Source organism: Ictidomys tridecemlineatus, chromosome 10, assembly GCF_052094955.1.
Source record: "Ictidomys tridecemlineatus isolate mIctTri1 chromosome 10, mIctTri1.hap1, whole genome shotgun sequence".
Taxonomy (NCBI): domain Eukaryota; kingdom Metazoa; phylum Chordata; class Mammalia; order Rodentia; family Sciuridae; genus Ictidomys; species Ictidomys tridecemlineatus.
This window is the reverse complement of record NC_135486.1, coordinates 110,146,962-110,167,288: the sequence shown is the minus strand read 5'-3', so window position 1 is coordinate 110,167,288 and position 20,327 is coordinate 110,146,962. Positions and strand designations below refer to the sequence as shown.

The following is a 20,327-nucleotide window of genomic DNA, read 5'->3' as shown; positions in this document are numbered from 1 at the left end:
CAAGTACCCAGCTGTCAACGATCGATCAAAAGATACAGACAAGAAAACCAGGGGAAATTCAGGGGAACAAAACCTATCTACAGAGATTGCCCCTGAAGACAGACATAGGAATTACTAGAAAATGACCACACAGCTTTAGCCATTCCACAATTTACCTCACAACCCTGGGCTGTACACAGATACACATCCATGAACAAAATGGCAACATCAACAAAGAGATTGTGATAAAGAGCCATTCAGACATCCTGGAGCTGAGAACTGCAGCACTGGAGCTGTAACATCACCACGGGGCTCAACAGCAGTTCTCGACCAGCAGGAGGGACACCAGTGAGCTCCAAGACGGCACCTGAAATCACCACACAGGGGAGCAGAAGGGGAAAGGAACGGAGACAAGCGAGCGAGCCCAGGGAATTGTGGGACACATGAAAGTCAGAGGCTTGATATACTCCAAGAGACCCACGCCAAGGCCCACGCTGATCAAACTGCTGAAGGACAAAGAGGACATCTTTTTTTTTTTTTTTTTTTTAAAGAGAGAGTGAGAGAGAGAGGGGGACAGAGAGAGAGAGAATTTTAACATTTATTTATTTTTTCTTAGTTCTCGGCGGACACAACATCTTCGTTTGTATGTGGTGCTGAGGATCGAACCCGGGCCGCACGCATGCCAGGCGAGCGTGCTACCGCTTGAGCCACATCCCCAGCCCCGAAAGAGGACATCTTGAAAGCAAGAGCTGAGAAGAGCAGGTCCCCCATGTGAACGATCAATAAGACCATGAAGATTTCCAAGAGAAATCCTGCAAGGCCGGAGGCAGGGGAATGAGAATTCTCTGCTGACAGAGAACGAAATGGCTCTTCACTGTGAGGGAAAAACTGCCAGGTGCGGTGGCCCCTGCCTGCTATCCCAGGGACTCAGAGGCTGGCAAGTTCAAGGCCAGCTTCAGCAACTCAGGGAGACTTTACCTTAAGATAAAGAATAAAAGACAGGGATGAGGCTGATTGGTTAAAGCACCCTGGGTTCAATCCACAGTACAAATATATATATATATATATATATATATATATATATATTTTTATTTGCACAAAAAGAATACTACCAGGAGGGAAAAGGTGGCCCATGCAGTGAGCATTTCCAAGTCACGTATCTACCTGGGGCTCATTCTCATCCCTAGTCCTACGAGACATAGAAGATATATAACTAACTGGCTAATAAGCACATGAAAGTTGTTCGACATCATTCATTAGAGAAACGCAAATCCAAACCACCAGAGATACAATTTCACATCCATTAGGATGCCTTCTTTAAAAAAAAAAAAGTCAAGCCAGGCAGGGTGGAGCACGCCTATAATCCCAGCAAGCCAGGAGGCTGAGGCAGGAGGGTCTCAGGTTCAAGGCCAGCCTGCCAACTGAGACCCTGGCTTAATAAAAAAATTTTTTAAAAAAAGAACTGGAGATCAGCTCAATGGGAAAGTGCCCCTGGGCTCAATCCCCAGAACCACATAAACAAATAAATAAAATATAGACAAATATCAGAAAATAACTGTTGCCAGGGGTGTGGAGAAACGAGAAGCCTCATGTATTCCTGGAGGGAATGTGAAGGGCACAGCTGCTCTGGAAAACGGTGGTCACTGCACGATTACGCAATTCTGCATATGTGACCACAAGGATTAGAAGCAGGGACTTGAACAAACACTCCCACCTACGTCCCTAGCAGCATTATTCACAGTGGACAAGGACGGAACCAACACAAGTGTCCATCAATGATAAGCAGATAAAAGAAATGTGGCTTTCTTTGATAAGCAGCGTGAACTACTCAAGACAAGTGGGCCGCACACTTAAAGGTCAAAATGATCAACTTTGTTGTGTATATTTCATCACTATAAAAACCAAAAGCTTAGCAGTACCTCAAAATGGTAGTTGATGAACTTTAGGACACACGTGGGCCTGTGACTGAGCCCTTTACTGGGCTGTCCCCAGCTGGGTGAGGACGCCAACTCGTGGTCAAGAGGTGCTGGCTCCAGGCCTCCCAACTCCGAGTCCTCACTCCTTCCTCTTCTTGAAACGCAGAAGATGCGTCCCTGGCAAGACTCTGTGCTGGCTATGGTTTGGGTGTTGCCTGGGGCACGGTTGCCTGAACCTCGCAAGGAACCCCGGGTGACTCTGGCCCTATGCTCCTGCACCCCGACAGCCCGGGTCCTCTCTGAGTACACCTCACTGCACAGCAGGCTCAGCGAGGGCGAGTGCCCCAGTGAGACACCTGGGACACCAGTCCTCAATCACAGCTCCTGTCACTCCAAAATCCAAGACCTGATCTGACGAAGCCAGCTGTCACCAAGAAATGGGAAACACAAATTAGATGCAAAGACAGAGAAGGAGAGTCCCATCAGACGGCAGAGTTGGCCCTCAGCCCCTGCCTGCATCCGGGGTACAGCTCGGGACGTGGAGTCGAACTGGAGGAGGTTCAAGCCTGGTCTCCTCTGTTGGCTCTGGGGCCCTGGACAAGCTACTCACCCTCGGAGCTGGAAATTCCTTTTCTCAAGTGGACAGTCCACCTATCTCCTGAGGCCTGGGAACCAATGTGGACTTCCAGGGTCGCAGCTGCGGCCCCTGCTGCAAAGGAGCCTGCACCCAGGTCACATCCAGTAATACAACTGCAGTCAACACCTGCCTTGGGGACAGCAGCCACGCTCCCCAGACCCCGGGCCACTGAGGGTCACCAGGGAAGAGAAGAAGGCTGTGAGAATCCAGAGTGCACACAGGGTGGCCTTGCTGACTGGCCACAAGGCACACCCAGAGTTGCGTTTGTTCCTTGTGGGGACCTTCTACTTCAGTGGGAAGCCCTCCTCGGCCGCAGTGCGTGTTGGAATGGAGTGCAGCCTACTCCCCATCCCACGGGTGTCACCGCCTATGCCGGAGACTGTCCCGTGTCAGGGGCTCTGTGCTCTGTCCATGCTGCTGCCCTGGAGTGACTGGCCTGGCCAGGCCCACACCAGACAAAGGGTGGGGCTGGTGGAATTGATCAGCTGAGGTCTTGGCGAGCTCTGTGCACGTCACACAGCAGCAGCCACGAAGCGTGGGAACTGGGTGCGCTGCCAACATCAGGCACAGACTCCCGCCCCTGTGACCACAGGGTCGTTGTGCCTGCCCAGGCAGCTTGTGCCTTCACCAAGAAGCCACGCAAGCCACAGCCCTCACTGTTCCTGGGGCCCCAAGTCCCCAAGGAGCTGAGGGATGTCAAGGCAGAAAAAACAACTCACGGAAACAGGACGACAAACCCTTTTATAAAATATTTATTCTAAAAAAATCACGCTGTACAAATTTAGAACAATGCTCAGATTTATAAAAATGTGAACATAACAGAAGACTAAAGGGACAAATTTTCATTGCTGTTTTCTTTTTAAATTAGGAAGAATGATTTTTTCAGGTACAGTGATAGTAAAGATCTAGGAGACATTGAGCCAGGAGTGAAGAGCCCAAGACCCGCTGCCAACCTGCAGGGTCAGTGTCCACTCCGCCGAATCCCAACCTGTGCTCGAGCGGGAAAGGGCCTTCCCCACAGTGGACGCCGCGCAGATTCCCCAAACCAGGGGTGCTGGCAGGGATGGGTGCTCGGGCTCGGCTTCTCTGGCTTTCCTGCACTGCCAGGGTCTCCTGCGCAGGAGCAGGGCTGCGCGGTGCTCGGGGGAGCTACGGGAGGACGGCGCTGGCTCCTGCAGTCCAGCTGCCGCCCACAGGGAGGGGCTCCGTAAAAAAGAACTCACAAAAACTCCAGGCCAGGGGTCCTGGCTCCTTAAAAAGGCGTTTAAAAAGCTTAGGTAAGTTTGGCTCCATCATTTCTAGTGGCCCGATGACGTCACAGTGGGGCTCCCTTCTTTCACACACACACACTTCCAGGAAAATAACTGCAACTCAGCAAACCTGCAGGACTGTTCTAAGTAAGATGAACAAGGCAGACAGAGGCCACAGCTGCCCGCGGCACAGAGCCCAAGAGGCGCCTTCACATTCCAGACGGTAGGGCAGCCCAGCGTTCACAGCCATGGGTGCCAGGCGGGGTCCATGCGGCACAGATTGTCCAGGCTGTTTGCAGCGGCCACCAGGGTGTTCACCTTGCTCTCCCCGCCTTCAAACTGGGCCAGGTTGTGCAGGCGGGTCATGATGGCGGTGACAGCTTTCTGCACCAGGGTGACCAGCTGCTGGCTGTCCATGTTCTCAGGCTGTCCGGCGGCCGAGAGAGGAGAGGAGGTGTCCTCCTGGGTTTTTTTGTGCCAAGCAATGATCTCGTCCCGGAGCACAGTCTTCAGAATGCCGTCCACCTGTGCGAAGGAGAGAAGGCAATGACTCCTGCTCACAAGGGACACACAAGCAACTCCACAGCAGGCCACCAGGGCCCTGCCTAGCCTGGGCACCACAGCCCCTCCTCTACTGGGAGGCCTGGCCACACACAACACTTCCAACCAGTCTCCACAGCGCCAGGCAACAGCGTCCAGGTGGAACGTGCAGCCTTGCCTGACTGGCTCCACTTACCACATCTGCGGGCCGGCCGAGCGCTGGCCAAGAGTGAAGAGGACAGAAAACACATGTGCTGGCTTATGGGCTCCCATTCCAACCAACTACACATCATGAGGTGGGGTGATGGGCATTGCGGAGAGCAGGGCAGGATGGGCAGGAGGGGGAGATGTTCTCCCAGGAGCACCAGGAAGCTCTCACCCAAGACCAGAAGGAAGTGAGGGTGCCGCAGGCAGAGCAGTTGAGCGAAGCCGTGGGCGCCATGCTGCCCTGGTTAGCTTGGAGGGTCAGCAAGAGGTGGCTACTGCCTGGGTCTCACTCAGCACATCAGGTTGGTAGCTCAGGTCCACCACCTCCCACCTGGTGGCCTTGGGGAAGTCACTTAGACCCTGTACCTCAGCCTCCTCATTTGAGAGCAGGGCTTAGTATTAAGTTCCCTCCCCACAAAACAGGCAAAGGTAAAGGAGTTGGCAAGCGTCAAGGGCAGAGACCAGTGTCCGCCAGGCTCTGCCAGCCCGACTCATCAGTGGCCCTTACTCTGACCGAGTTCTCCAGTGATTTACAGGAGGGTCTTGGGAAGAGTGTGGCAAGACCTGGTTCCTGTCTAAAAAGGGTCACTCCAGCTGCCAGTGGGGAGCAGGGCAAAGGTGAAGGGCCTGGCCAGTGGAGACTCATCCTCAGGCAGGCACTTTCAGCTGACAGGTCGCAGGCGTTATTGTACCTTACTCTGGTGTCAACAGAGTGTGATTTTTAGCACAGCCACACACAGCTCCTACCATGGCCTGCATCTGAGCAAGACTTAAAGGCACTCACTAAATACAGATGGTTAAGAAATCTGAGCCCAGAGCTAGAGCTAAAGTCCCAGCTTTCTCCCATCAATGCCACCACGTTCTGCAAACTCCCAGGGTGGTGACAGGCCCTCTGGTGGAGAGCCCTCTTCCGACTTTCCAAATGAAATGCCACCTAGGGATCATCCTATGGCTGTTTCCAGAAGTGTAACAGTTCAACCCAAGCAAGCGCTTCCTGGTCCCTGAACCAGGCACAAGTTCACCACGTCAGAACAGACCCCCTCCTGGAGCCGCCCAGGGCCTGGAACCTTCTCTCAGTCCTACAGGTGGACGACTGTGGCCAGAACAGCACCCAGCACCAAGGGGTGTGCGTGGCTGAATACTAGTTAGAGCAGGGGGTGTGTGAGGCACTTGAGAGAACTTAAAGCCTTCCCAAGTGCTGCCTTCTGGACAGCAGTGAGTTCTGAACCCTCTCTGGAGGACACTGCTGAAGGAGCGGAGAGCGGGAAAGGCCACGCACAACGGGCCGAGTCCTCCCACTAGCAGTGAGGCTGCTGGCTTTGATTCTCCAGAGGCCTATACCATGCACCACCTACTGCCAGGCCTTCTCTCCCTGTACTCATGAGAGAAGGTGAGGCTGGGCTCAGCCCCCGCTATTTTTTTTTTTGTACCAGGGACTGAAACCAGGGGTGCTTAACCACCGAGCCACATCCCCAGAACTTTTTTATGTCTTATTTTGAGACAGGGCCTCACTAAGTTGCTGAGGCTGGCTTTGAATTCACAAATCTCCTGCCTCAGCGGCTGAGCTGCTGGGATTCCAGGTGTGCGCTGGGGTGCACTGGCTCAGCACCTACTATCAAGAGAGCGGAGCCCTTGGGAGTGATGCTGGACAGGCTGCATCAGGAGGAACCCACTTCACGTGCAGCCTCCACAGCCTGGCAGCTCCTGGACCTCTGCTGTGCCTGCTGCCCAGGCCTCAGCTCCGCTTCCACAGGGCTAGGAGAAACTGAGAGCCCGCTGAGGCAGCCAGTGTACTGCCAGGCACAGGGATGGCACCCCGGAAATGGCAGATTTGGCTGTCCTGTCCCCATGGACAGAGCTGCCAGATGCTCTCAGGTGGCTTCACGCTTGCCAGGGTGCCCAGGGTGTCCTGCTCCCTGGAGTCTGAGCAGCCTGCACTGTACCTCTGCTCAGCTCACTCCAGCCCCACAGAGAAGCTCTACCCTCTAATGCTAGGAGGGAGTGCCAAGGAGGAAGGGAGGGTGACAGGCAGCAGAACTGCTGGGGAAAGCGTCCCACAGAGGACTCTAGACTGAGAGCCTTGACATCCTGAACACGTCAGCACAGGGAATCTCCCAGGGCCTTTCCACAGGATTCCACCTCAGCATTGGGTCCTGTTACCAGCTCAGCAGGAACCTGAGTACTGGGTTCCTACAGGACGATTCCATGACCCACCTTGAAGTTGGGCTGGGCGAAGCACCGTGCAACAGCAATCATGGAGGCAGTCAACGGGCCAGAGACGCCGATGGTGGTCAGAAACTCAGAAATGTTGGGTGTGAGGCGGAAAGGGACAGGACGGTTGGCATCTAAGTCCCCAGTTGCATCATTTATATCAAATCGAAAGTAGGCAACATTCAGCTTGCCGGTGTCCTGCATTTCACAGGAGGAGATGCATTAGGGACTCAGCAGCGGAAGGGAGAAGTTGGAAGAAGAGGGTCTGGTGGTTCAAGCCACGCTACCTGAGCAATCTGCAGCATCTCGGGGTTCAGTCTATTTAAATGCAGAACGAACTCGGCGAAGCCAATCAGAGCCAACTGGATGGTGAACATCTTCCTGAAGGTCCAGTAGTCCGTGGCGTTGGGGAACGTGTGCAGGGCCCACTCCTTGAGCATGCTGCGCGGCACCATGTTGCTCTGCACCTCCTTGAGAATGTCTCGAAGGACCTGAAATACATCACTTCATGACTCCTCCATCCAACTGGCTTATTTTTTTCCCCCTACAAATTGCAACGGTTTATTTAATAAGAACCCGTAAAGAGGACTTTGCTGCCAATGTTATTCGACTAAACTAAACACAAGGATGTACAAGATTGCTCCATTTCCCCCTCGGGCTCAATGTCTTGTGGTCTAAGTGCCAATGGGACTGTCTGAATAAAAGCTTTAGTTATGTGATGTGTGGTTATCTGTCCTACAGAAAGGGAGGTAATGATCTGAAAACTTCCACCCATGCCAACTGCAGAAGGTACCAGGCCATTAACAGGAAGAACAAAACAGCTGGGCCTCAACCACACCTCTCCAGCTTCATGAACTGGGGAGCTGGTCTAAGAAGAGCAGGTGTTGGGCAACGCAAAACTGAATTTCATCCTAAACGACTAAAAAACAGGACTTGAAGCCTCACAACTGCAGGGAGGGCCTCGGGAGGCCTTCCTGAGTTAACTTCAGACCAGCTGGTAGAGGCGCAAGGTGCTCTCTGGGCTAAGTGCTGCCTCATGCTCTGAATAGCCGCCAGGACACAGGCCCTGTGCACACACAGGCCTGCTCCAGGGCACAATGGGAAGATGCATTCCTGAGGCTGCAGAGCAGGGGCTTCCATTGCTCCTGGTGCAGTAAAAAAGCTGGGAAAATCAAAACGATTTTCAGAACTTTCCAGACTCCTCCCAGTCAGAGGAGCTCTTGTTCAGGAGAACGGGGGAGTCCTCTTTGATTCTCCTGAGGCCCACAGGCATACACCACTTACTGCCGGCCTCTCCCCACCTCTCTGGTGGCTGAGAGCCAAGAACCACATGACCAGGCTGGCCGTGGAAACAGTAACCTGACAGCTACTGGAGTGGGAAAATGAGTTTGGTGACCCCCAAAAAAGACTTGCCCCCAGAGAACTGTCCCTATTTGAATCGCCTGGAAGCTAACCACAAAAAGCCCCATTCACAGGGCTTCTCTCCATCTTACTGAACCCTGAATTCACACAGCGAGGACAGCATTTCTGAAGCGCATCTGCAAAAACAGTCAATGACAACTGTTCAATATCGCTGGTGTCGGAGGAAAAGACACCCATGAAGACTGGCCAAGCAAAAGAGCAGGGAAATGGCATGCCCACAGGGGCTCGGAGAAGCAATGTACACCCAGGGACCTAGAAGGCCACGTGTGTGTTCATGAAAAACCTCGGAAAGCCAATGCGCTCGTCTGGTTGACCCTGAGACACTGCATAAGTAGGGAGCGAAGGCAAAGGCAGAGCTGAAAACTGCTGAGCCCTGAGGAAGGCATGCCGCCCCACAGACAGAGAGATAGACACACAGACACCTCTTCAAAAAAGTTGCAAGATCCACTGGATGAGACATTTAACAGAATCTCTTAAACCATTAGCCAGACACTAAACTGAGCAGACATCAGGGCTACCCCCGACAAAGCCTGAACTGCAGTTAGTCCAGGAGGGTCACTATGACTACCACCAAACCTGACAAGTCTTCAAGGGAGGATGTGATATCTAGAGTGGCCAAATCATGTTGCTAAAACTCCCAATTCCAACATTATATTGTAAGACACACAGAATGAGGAAAACAAGCTGACACACAGGGGAAAGAGGTGAAGTCTTCTGAGTTTCCATTAAAAACACAAATGATCCAATTTAAAAGTGGTGAAGCACCTGCAGGCATTTCTCCAAATAGCCAAAAAGGACATGAAAAGGTATCAACTATGTTGAAAGAGGACTTCACACCCACCAGCCAGGACGGCTTCCATCAAAAAGATGGGCAGAGATAAGTGTTGGCAAGAATGTGAAGAAACTACCAAAGAAATAAAAGTACACACAAAGACACAGGCCCCAACATTCACAGCAATGCTGGTCATACTAGCCAGAAAATGTAAATAACCCAGAAGTCCATCAACTGATGAATGCATAAATTATGTGGATATTCATGTAATGGAATATCATTTGGCAATAAAAAGGAAGTATGAAAACATGGTACAAAATGGGTGAATCCTGGAAATACAAAAAAAATTCACTGAAGTCCATATATTATAGCCAGACATGGTGGCACACACCTATAATCCCAGTGACTCAGGAAGTTGAAGTAGGAAGATCAAGTTTGAGGCAACCTCAGCAACTTAGCAAAACCCTATCTCAAAATAAAAAGGCTGGGAATGTGGCTCAATAGTAGAGTGCAGTGCCCCTGGGTGCAGTGCCCAGTACCAAAAACTCCCCCCTAAAACAAACAAACAAATTTTAAAAATCCTGTATGTAGAATTCCATGTCCAGAATAGACAAATCCAGAGGCAGAAAGATCTGTGGTCCCCAGGGCTGGGAGTAGAGAAGAACATGGAGGGACTAGCAAACGGGGAAGATGTTTTAAAGACAGCAGTAGTGACTGCGGCACAACGCTGTGATACTAGAAATCCTTAAATGTGAACTTTAAAGGTTGAGTTTCATGGTATACGAACCATATCTCAACCAAGGTGCTATCCCAAGTGAAAGATGAAGGAGCAGAGAAGCAGCCCACAAGGAGGCAGAGAGAGAGGAGAGCGCACAGCTAGGCTACTCCACATGGTCAGCGTCTAGCTCAGCAGGACCCACAGCACCTTCTTTTTTTTATTTTTTGGTACTAGGGATTTAACCCAGGGGAGCTAGACCACTGAGCACAGCCTCAGCCCTTTTTATTTTGAGATAGGGTCTCACTAAGTTGCCTAGGGCCTCACTCAATTGCTGAGATTGGCCTCAAACTCATGATCCCCCTGCCTCAGCCTTCTAAGTGGCTGGGATTTTAGGCGTGCACCACCACTCCTGGCTCATGTGGCGTTTTTAAGATGTGAGTGCACACGTGCAGACAGAAGTCACCAGCTTCCACTGTCAGAGACAAGTGATGACCTGAAGAACACAATCCATTTCTCTCCTGTGAGTACCTCCAAGCTGTCCTTAGTCCACAGAATGACCAAGCCATAACTTGTGTCACAAAAAAATCCCTGGAGCCGGGAATAGTGGCCACACCTATAATCCCAGCAGCTCAGGAGACTGAGACAGGAGGATCATGAATTCAAAGCCAGCCTCAGCAATGGTGAGGCACTAAGCAACTCAGTGAGACTCCGTCTCTAAATAAAACACAAAATAGGGCTGGGTGTGGCTCAGTGGCTGAGTGTCCCTAAATTTATCTCCAGCACCCCCCCCCCCAAAAAAAGTCCCTGGTACCAGTTCACAAAGGAGGCTACACTTCTGTGCACAGAGGTCAATCAGAAAACAGGATCTGCACACAAAGGTGGGAAGCTGCCCTGGACCACCTGGGGCCTTGCCTGTACCCCAGGCCCTGCCTTGGAGGTCAAACACACAGCTATGGGTTCACTCTTCATAAACAAGATCAAGTGCTCCAGGACACGGCCAAGTTGAAATGAGCCCCAAGCGACATGGGCAAGTCCTGGCTTCTGCCCTTTGGCCTCCCTTTGCAATGCACAGAAGTACCACGGGGCACATAGAGAGTCCAAAATAGCCGCCTCAGGACGCTCCTCACAAGCCTAGACCAACACCTTCTCTGGCAAGGGAAGGAACCTGCAAACCCCAAAAGGGCCCTATGCCCCAGAGGGATGCAGGCGGGTCTACCCAGGATCCTGTGGTTTGCCCGGGACTCCTGCCCAAGGCCAGTCACTCAGCTGGCTCCCCATCTCAGAGCTCCCCACTCTGTTTCAGATGATACACACACAGTATAGACACGTGTGTCACCTAATACCCCAGGAGTGTACCAGGGTCCTGTCAGCAGCTCAGGACAGACAGAGACAACAGACAGTCCACACCACTTCACATGGGAACCAGCTGCCCAGTGAGAAGTGAGTCTGATGTAAACTGATGGGGGGCGCTGGGGGTGGAACCCAGGGCCTCGTGCTGCATGAAAGCTGATTTTTAGATTCTAGTTTCTGAGCTTTGTAAGGGAGAAGGACAGTACTTTCTCGATGAGGAGAACTTACCTCCAACTGGTCACAGCAAACCCTCTGCAGAAACGTCCCCTCATCCAGGTCACTGGCTGATTCCTACCATCTCATAAGTCTAATGAAGTTACTTTAGGTGAGAGAAGTACCCTCAAAGAACACTCCATTCATCTCCTAGGTCCCCACATCAGCCAGGAACCACAAGAAAGCGGCCACAGGTGGAGGCCTCGGGCAGCAGCCTGGCCCTGCTTGGTACCTGGTGGCTGGCCTGGGTCCCCCGCGCCTGCACTGTGGCCAGCCTGTCGTAGTAACGGGAAATGGGGTTGTCGTGCTCGATGCCCTTCTTGGCACAGCGCTGCTTGTAAATCTCCACGAGGGAAAGTGAAGAGGGGTTGTCTTCCACGAGGCGCATCTGCGGGGACACAGCAACCACCCGGGGAACTGGGGGAAAGAAACAGGGCAGGTTGAGAGGGCAGAACCTGGGGCTAGTGCTTGACCCCACCTTCTGCACTGGCTGAGGGCCGAGAGAACTTGGTTGTGTGAAGAGAGGAGGAACCCTGGGTCACACCCTGGGTACTCAGCAGACGGCATCAAGCTCAGTCCACATGAGCCAAGTTCTTCAGAGGCCATCTCAAAAACACAAAGTGACTACCACCCTGTTCGCTCTTCAGATGCCTTCCCAGCTGGAGTCCACAGAGGAACCCAGCTCCTGGCTCAAAGGCACCTTGCCACTCTGTCTTCCTGCAGCTAGAATGGCGACACTCAGGTAAATATCACCTGGGTTGTGTTCTGTTCTACGGTTCAGATAAGCCCCATGGGGCTGTCTGTGAGTGAAATGAGAAAATACTTCAAGATGTTGGATTAAGTTTATATGGAATTTGGCCAAATAAAGTTGGAAACAGCTGAGAGATTCCAAAAGAGAGAGGTCATTCCAGAAGACAACATCAAAGTCCAGACTGCCCAGTGCGGACCCCATGGTGGCCTGCGCTGGCCATGCTGAGAAGGCAGGCAGCAACAGTGTCCTGCTCTGGCTCTCGTCTGTGTCCAGGCCACTGAGACAACAGAGGCAATTCTAACTTCTGATGACGAGGCTGGTCGACTCAGTCTACCATCTGCTAAACCATAGCTGTTGGCTGGCCACCCTGGCTTCAGTCCATGAAAAAATTCCAAGATGACTCCAGGGTACATGCTTGACTGTCACTCAGTGCTAACTGAAGTGTGTGGAAGAAACAAAAGAACACTCTGCACCTCATGACCGGGTCAGCAGTCATGACTGGGTCAGCACTGCAGCCCACGCTGCATCTGTGAGAAAGCACACACAGCTTTCTATGAAGCACTGCAGCAAGCTGGCCCCTGACCTGTTTCTAATCTACCTCCTGTCTGGAGATACTACACTTGGACTACACCTGAGCAGTCAGGAGAGCACCACACAGAACTGGACGAATGCCCTGTGGCAGGCTCCAGCCTCAGGGATTGCAGCTAAAGTGACTGTGGCAACTTGGGAATGAAAAGACTTCACTCAGTGGTTGCTACTGGGGCCATTTAGAAACGAACTCTGTAGTCTTCATGGAGACTCAGCTCAGTTCAGAGCCTTCACCTCGCAGGGAGCAGCCTGAAGGTGGGGACACCGTCCATAGGAGGGCCATCAGGGCTGCTCTTCATCCCACAGCCTTTTTCTCCATCTGGAACCCTCCCTGGGCCAACACACACCAGGCCTAAGCTGCTGCATCCTCAGGCATAGTTATCATGATACCTGTGAAAAACAGATGCCGCTTGGTGGTTTCTTTCCTCTTCTCCAAGCAGGGGTTCAGCAGGCGCAGCAGTTGCAGGACGCGCTCCTCCCTCCGAGACTCTGTGAGGCAGGCATCATTCATGACCAGGTACGGGTAGATTTTGCCATTATGCCCACGGATGTACAGTCTGCGGGCAGCTGTATTGTGCTTCTGCACAATTTCCACCCTGGGCATAAACCTACCAAAGCAAGCAAACAATGAAGCATGAACTCCAAGTCCTGGTTCCCCAACCTTTTCTGGGGAAGAAAACAAGAGTATTCAGAATGGCCACGAAGAAGCAGGCTGTGCAGTTCCACAATCGCTAATGATTCATGTGACCCTGTCCCACTCTGACACGATGTGTGGATGGGCCAGTATTTCACATCGCAGCAGGCACTTCTAGGAAGTCAGGGAGGATGGCTTGTCGGACACAATGTGAAGGAATGGAAAAGCAGTGCACTGCATCTAATTTAGAAATACAAATACAAAACACCACCACCACTGTTGTCCTCTTGAACAGCTTTCATGCCAAGCAAGGTGTGGCCGCTCTCGTAAGCGCTGGGCTGTCCAGTTCTGCTTGGGCTAGGAAACCCTGGGAGACTCTGCATTTTGTCAGACCGTATGGTGATTCAGAAAAGGTTCCCTGGGAGGCAACCCGACCCTCATTCAGGACATTGGACTTTCAAGTCAGATCAAGCTCTTTCAAGGTGCCCAATTACTCCCCTGCTATAAAAATCATGTATTCTCCCAATCTAGGGAATTAATGTCTGCAATCCTGCTCGGACCCTACCCCAGAGCCCCCTCCAAATGCCAGGCCATGCTCACTCACCGAGCAATCTTGATGTAATAATGTGTTGGCTTTGGCATCAGAAATTCCCCAGGAATTTCTACTTCAGCTGTTTGTGCTGAGAAATTGCTTAAAAATCGGCACTTTTCTTCTATGAGGAAGAATTTTGGAAGTTGCTTTGTTTTAGCCTCTAAGATTTTGATCCACTTTTTCAATTTGGAAATAAGATTATGAAGTTTCATGGATCCTGGAACACTGAAGTCAAAATCTGGAAAATAAAACATGATTAAAAACATTTCAATCATCACTACAAAATTACCACTCAAACATCTACCAACTGCATTAGACATGCTCTATATGTGATGAGGAGCACAGAACTGTAAGCCCACATGCTCTTCAAAGTGAAGGTGTAAACCTGAGAGAGCAGCTCTTGTCCAGGACCTCTCACAACATTGAGAGGAGGAAGAAAGATGAATAAAACATCAAACTGCATCCCCTGTCAAAACAGGCTCCTTTCAGAGGGCTGAGGCCACACAGGCCCCTGCATGTCCACCTCACAACATGAGGTATGTAGCTCTCAGCGACAGCCTGTGAATACCCACAACAACTCGGGAGCTTGTGTCACCAGGACCTAAGGATTACATCACAAGGGCAGCACCAGCCACACCACTTCTGAGTATGAGTGTCAATCACACCAAGAAATGAAGTCCTCTGTGATAAAAACAGAGTGATTGATGTGACAATAAGGGTGTACCCAGAAGGCACTAAAAGATGAGTTCTCAGAAGGATCATGGCAAGAAATCTAAATGACAAAACAGAAAACATTTTCACTTGAGCAATTTAAAAAATCCGTGGGTCCCTAGTACGGGGGTACATTCCTAGAGTCCCAGTGGCTTGGGAGGCTGAGGCAGAACTCAAGTTTGAGGCCAGTCTTGACAACTTAGTAAGACCCTATGTTCAAAATAAAAAATAAAAAGGTGTGGGGATGTAGCTCAGTGGCAATGTGCCTCTAGGTTCAATCTCTAGTACCTGACTCAATAAAAATCAATCATCCAATCCCTGGGTAATGTATTTGTCAGGTTTTACTGAGACTCAACAAATTCAAAAAAGTTCAAATAAATTATCCTTTAAAAGCCATCAATTTCCTTCCAGATTAGCACCAGTGCTGGGAGAGACCCTGTCACTCTAAGTTACCTTTTTTGTGTGTCAAGTAAGGACCCCAGGGCAGGCATAGGGAGGCACTGTTCTAGGCCTAGGAAGTGCGGGCTGCATGATGATCAGAGACCACGGGGAGGCCTGGGTCTCCACAGCAACTCCTACTCAAGAGGCTCTCGACATTTCCCTGCATGATCACTGGCTCATGGGCCACCTTCTCTCAGTCCCACTTGGTCCGAGCCTGCTGCAGGCTTGGCAGAGACAGCCTCTTGCCCACCTCTCCCTTCCCAGGGCAGCCACACAGCAGGAGCTACCAAGTCAGACAGAGTTGAAAGCCCAAGAAAGCGACTGAAGGGCTAATAGCAGCAGTTTGGAACCAAAAGCTGGCAAAGGCCCACTGGATGCTGAGCTCAGGTGCCCCACTTAGGAAAGGCTCCAGAGGGCATGGCTGGCCAAGGGCAGACCTGCCCTGTCTCTTCCCACATCAACTATCACTTTGAACCTGCCTAAAGTCATCTCCTGGTGCTCAGCAAACAAGCCAAGCAACATCCCATCACATTCTCTGTGTGAACCGGCCACGAGGAACAATGGCACTAGATGGTGCTCAGTCCAGAAGTGACTCAAGGCTGGGGAAAGTCAGCTGTCAAACTCTAATGAAGAGCAGGCACAGTATGCAAACTGTCGCTGTGGAATAACCAGACCTCTAGCAGGTTGCAGAAACATACAGGAAAGCCTAGCCACCCTCCTATGCCAATATCCTGCACAACCACAGTTCTGTGCAGAACCAAGAGTGACACTGGCATAGTCCACACAGCTGACGCAGATCACTGGTCATACGTGTGTGTGTGTGTGTTGGCGGGGGGAGGTCCTGTCCTGTGAGCAACTCTGCATGACCTTTGACCTCTACTATCATCAAGATGCTCAACTGTGCTGCCAACTCCTCTCTGCTACCCCTTGATAGCCACACCCACTCCTTAATCCCTGACACCCAACCACCACTAATTTATTACCCATCTCTATAATTAGTTTACAAATATTTCATAAATCTGCTGGGTGCTGTGGTGCACACCTGTAATCCCAGCAGCTTGGGAGGCTGGGACAGGATGACTTTGAGTCCAAAGCCAGCCTTGGCAACAGTGAGGTGCTAAGCAACTTGCTGAGACCCTGTCTCTAAATAAAAAATATGAAATAGGGCTGGGGATGTGGCTCAGTGGCTGAGTACCCCTGAATTCAACTCCTGGTATCCTCCCAACAAAAAAGTTTCATAAATTGAAACAATACAGTGTGTATCCTTCTTGCATTGGCATAATATCTCTGAGGTTCATCCAAGTTGCTCTGTGCATCAATACTTAACTTTTTATTTTTGCGGAGAATGAATAAATTATATCTTGTTATTCAAGAAGGGGGTATGGGTGGTTTCCAGTCTGGGGACAAAAATGGCTATGAATATTTGTGTACAAGTTCCTATATAAAAATACTGTTTTACTTCTCTGAAATACATCATAGACTCTTCTAGACTCTTCCTAAACTTTCTCCCACCTCCCTATGGGTACCTGAGACTAGAAGCACATTCCATAGGAGTCAGAACCGAGATCAGAAATGGCCTCCCCAGGAGCAGGGGAAGGAGGGCAGGAGCTTGATCTACACATCTGAAACCTGTAGGGGTCTGAGGGGGGCTGGAAGCCTCACAGCAACTACTTTTGAGTTTTCATCAAAATCCATGTGTTTCATCCCATTTCTAATTCTTTATTTCAGACTTTATTTGATGAAATGAGCTGATGTTTTAAGATGAAGACATACTGAATGCTGTTTCTAGTAAAATACGGTTTCCACAAGACTTTCATTCCAGGCACTTCCTTTTTCAGAGAAGGGGGAAGGCACACAAGAACCCCACAAAGGCAACAATCAAGATGATGAAAGCTCCCAGCACGAAAGGCAGACCTTGTACTTGATTTTCCAGAGAGCACTTTTCCCAGTGCAGGTCCATGGTGTGGAAAGCTCAACCTAGGCCGGTCGTGTTACCTTAAATGCCCAGCCGACATACCAAGAGCAGAAGCCCCGCACCAGGGACCGTCTGGGTGACGGAGGGTATGTGCTGCACTCTGATGGATTCAAGGTAAGTCATGGCTATCCCTGCAAAGTATCCTTTATGATTAATGGGATAGGATCTTTTACATTATTTCAATCTACGTATCTGTATGTGTGTTTGTTTGTGTATTCTCAATTGTATTCTCTAAGATACAATAAGTCTTTTCTTTACCTGGGACTAGGGATACAGCTCAGGGGTAGAGCACTTGCCTAGCCATATGAGGCCCTGGGTTTGATCCAGGCATAGGACGGGTGAGAGGGGGAAGATACTTCTAAAAATATGGACTACTATCAATGAAGAAACAATGTTTTAAACAGCTATAAAAACAGAAATGATCAGGCAGAACTGTGTCCTTTAACTCTGGAAAATTGTATATGACAAAACTTGCTTTCACATGAAAAATCACTCAGGCCTGTAGAACTCATTAGGATGACTAAAGTGACTTGTCTGGAACCAAGCACTCCTGGTGGGAGTGGGTATTGCAGGATGGCATTTGTATGTGTACAAAAGCACAAATGTGTGTGCACTGTGAGGGCTGGGGAGCGTCTGGCAAGGGTCGCTATTTCATAGATAAAAACACCTGGGCTACCAGAAACTGCACTCATTTCCCTCAGATCACAGGTAAGTGGCTGAGCTAGGACTCAAACTCCTCTGGGCCTAGGGAAATGCACTCAGCTAACTCGGGACAAGTGCTGAAGACACAGGCTCTCAGTTATTCTGCCTTCAGAGTCTAGTTTGTACTTGTCACTGCAAGCCCTGCACACTTAAATCCAACCACTTCACCCAACTCTGTTTCCCACCAAAACCAAGTAAGGGAAAGGCTGAGGGAAGGGTCAAAGGAGAGGATTTGATCCGAAAATCTCCCATTTTCTAATCCCTGTCTCCCAGCTCCGAGTCCTGAGCATTCTGTAGCAGGAAGGAGGCATATGTAGTCCCACACTGGTGGCAGTCTTGGGTTCCTCATGTTCTGAGGTCTGTATTTTTATACAGTCTAACCAGTATCCCCGGTTCAGTGATAAGAAAATGAATGAATACAATCAGCTGATATTAAAAACCAAGGAAAAATAGGAACTTTACTCGGGAAAAGAGAGTGAGACTCACCCGTTGTGAACTGCCCTTTCAGCTTCTGGAAAACGGGGTCCTGCGCTGTGGCCTGCGCCCGACGGGCCAGAGACTCAGAGGCGGCACTGGAGAACATGGTTGAGACGTTGGACACATTCTCCAGTCCCACTCCAAACGTGCTCACCAACTTCTTGACAAAATTGAGAGTGTGGGGGGTGATTTTGGCATCGGACACTGCTCCGCTTTTCTCAAAGGCGACAGAGTAACATTTTGCCAGGCCCTGTTGGAGCTGTCTGAGCACCTAGTAGGAGAGGGATCATCAAGGAAGCCAGGGATCATCAACCAAGCAGAGCAACCAGCCAGCCAAGTGGCTGCACACACAGCTCCTTGCCCCAGGATTATTTGCACTCACGGCACACCGGCACATGGTAGGTGTAAATCAGCGTGCGCAGATCAGATGAAGACCTGTGTGCATGACACTGTGAGCTGGTGTGGTTTTGTTTTGTTTTTACCCATGAGTAAGGGCTCCAAACACTCAAACACAAACAAAAACCAGAGAACCCCACTGTCTCAGGATGTGCACATACTGCCTCCTGATTAACCATGAAAGCCTGGTTTTCAAGCGGTTTGGCTGTTATCACTATGTTCACCTGCACACACAAAACCTGTGCATAAATTCCAGCTAGCCCCAGGACCCAGCCAGGTGAATCACAGTCAGTCAAGTGGGTATGACTTTATCATCCACTGAAGCAAACTTCAAGGAGGTGGCCCAGCTGCTGAAGAGACACCTGGTTTAGTGATAAGAAAATGAATGATTTCCTGTTTCTGGAAATCAGAACTTCCTGCTGCCTATGCCACCAGGTCAACCAGTGGCACTTAAGTAACTAAGGTCACTGAAGTAGAAAAAGCAAGTATTTTAAAAGCAAGAAATGGTTTTCTCATTTCCTCTGAAGTTTTCAAGTATTTGAGGCTGACCTAGTGTGCAGAGACGAACTCTTCACCTGGTCCATGGTTAAATTCAACAGCCAACATAAATCGACCAGGCAGCTAAATATGAAAATGACGAGACAACCACAGAAGCATACAGAACGATCCATTCCCTCCACAAGTAACCAGCAGTTGCAAAATGAGATTCAAATACCTCTTCATGCCAGTTTTCTCTGAACCAGACCATCTGATCGACGATGCCTTCCAGGGAAGACAGAAGAGTGGGGTGGAGCTCTCGCTGCATGTGCATGATTCGGCTGCAGCGCCACATGGGTGCTGTGGCTCTTATGGGCCCTGGATCTGATGCAGAATGGGACTGGTTACCCACTGAACTTGGCTGCTGCTGTCCAGAATCTGAGAGCAACACACACAACGCCATTGTCAGCGCAAAACCGACCGATGCCGAGTTCGGAGCTCTACAGGACCCACCGGGCAAAGGAACGCTGGTTCCTGCCGGTGTGGGGACCTCCAGGAGACGCTTCCCCACGGAAGACGGAGAATGCCCTGGTTCTAAGAGTAGCTGTGCAACTGATTTAGGGACAAAAGACACGGTGGTCTACAACTGGCTTCAGATGGTTGAGAGAAGCCAGTGTGCGAGCTGAGTGCCAAGGCAAGTTGCCCAGAACAGCTGGAGAGGGCAGGAGGGGCCCACAGTGTGCTGGTACTCCTCTCACCTTCTCTGTAAGTTTGAAGGTTTATAAGAAAAATTGGGGGGAAACGTTCTCCGAGCTTGCTATTAAAGCTCAAAGAATCTAAAAGTAGTTGATAAGCAAGTCTCCAGTTTTCATCTCGAAAAGACAAACCTATGTTTGTAAAATGACATTACAAGAAAATACATTTATTTACCCTGTGAGAAAACACATGGGAACTCTCACTGTGCAAGGTCCTCATCTGACTGCCCTGTGATGCTGCCGTGGCCCAGAGAGTGAATCACTCCCTTAGGAAGACTCTGGGTGTTAGGAACACTGTGAAGCAAACGGACCTTTAGCTGTTTACAAAGGTACCATTAGTTATTTCTTTACATGCCAAAGAGTCTATCCAATTTAGATTAAAGTGTTATGTTCTGAGTCAAGTTTTTGAAACAAATAATAAGATTGACTCGGATCCTTCTGACAGCTGAAGATGTTCCTTCCAACCTCAACAACACACATGCACAGCAACTGACAAACTGCTCACAGGGGTATCTTTATTACCAAGATGGAAGGTAAACTTCATAATTCTCTGTAACTAAAAATATACAACTTTTCTACCTATGGGTCACTCAGATGAACACCCTACCACACT

General features: G+C 50.2%; 1 protein-coding gene across 16 annotated transcripts in view; it reads right to left on the bottom strand.

Annotated features, from left to right (window-relative positions):
* Window positions 1–3,269: 3,269 nt before the first annotated feature.
* Window positions 3,270–20,327, bottom strand: part of Trrap (transformation/transcription domain associated protein) — a 114,247-nt gene continuing 97,189 nt past the window's right edge. For 13 of the 16 annotated variants that reach the window (XM_040278121.2, XM_040278127.2, XM_040278129.2 and 10 more), the window contains 8 exons: window positions 19,198–19,397; window positions 18,096–18,357; window positions 13,793–14,018; window positions 12,945–13,162; window positions 11,448–11,632; window positions 7,028–7,231; window positions 6,744–6,938; window positions 3,270–4,307 (listed from right to left, as the gene is read on the bottom strand). In XM_040278121.2, the coding sequence (XP_040134055.1) occupies window positions 4,023–4,307; window positions 6,744–6,938; window positions 7,028–7,231; window positions 11,448–11,632; window positions 12,945–13,162; window positions 13,793–14,018; window positions 18,096–18,357; window positions 19,198–19,397 (1,775 nt within the window). In that variant the 3' untranslated portion in view covers window positions 3,270–4,022. The remainder of the gene's footprint in view (window positions 4,308–6,743; window positions 6,939–7,027; window positions 7,232–11,447; window positions 11,633–12,944; window positions 13,163–13,792; window positions 14,019–18,095; window positions 18,358–19,197; window positions 19,398–20,327) is intronic. The other 3 variants (XM_040278130.2, XM_078023723.1, XM_021719749.3) reach the window with 1 other exon arrangement.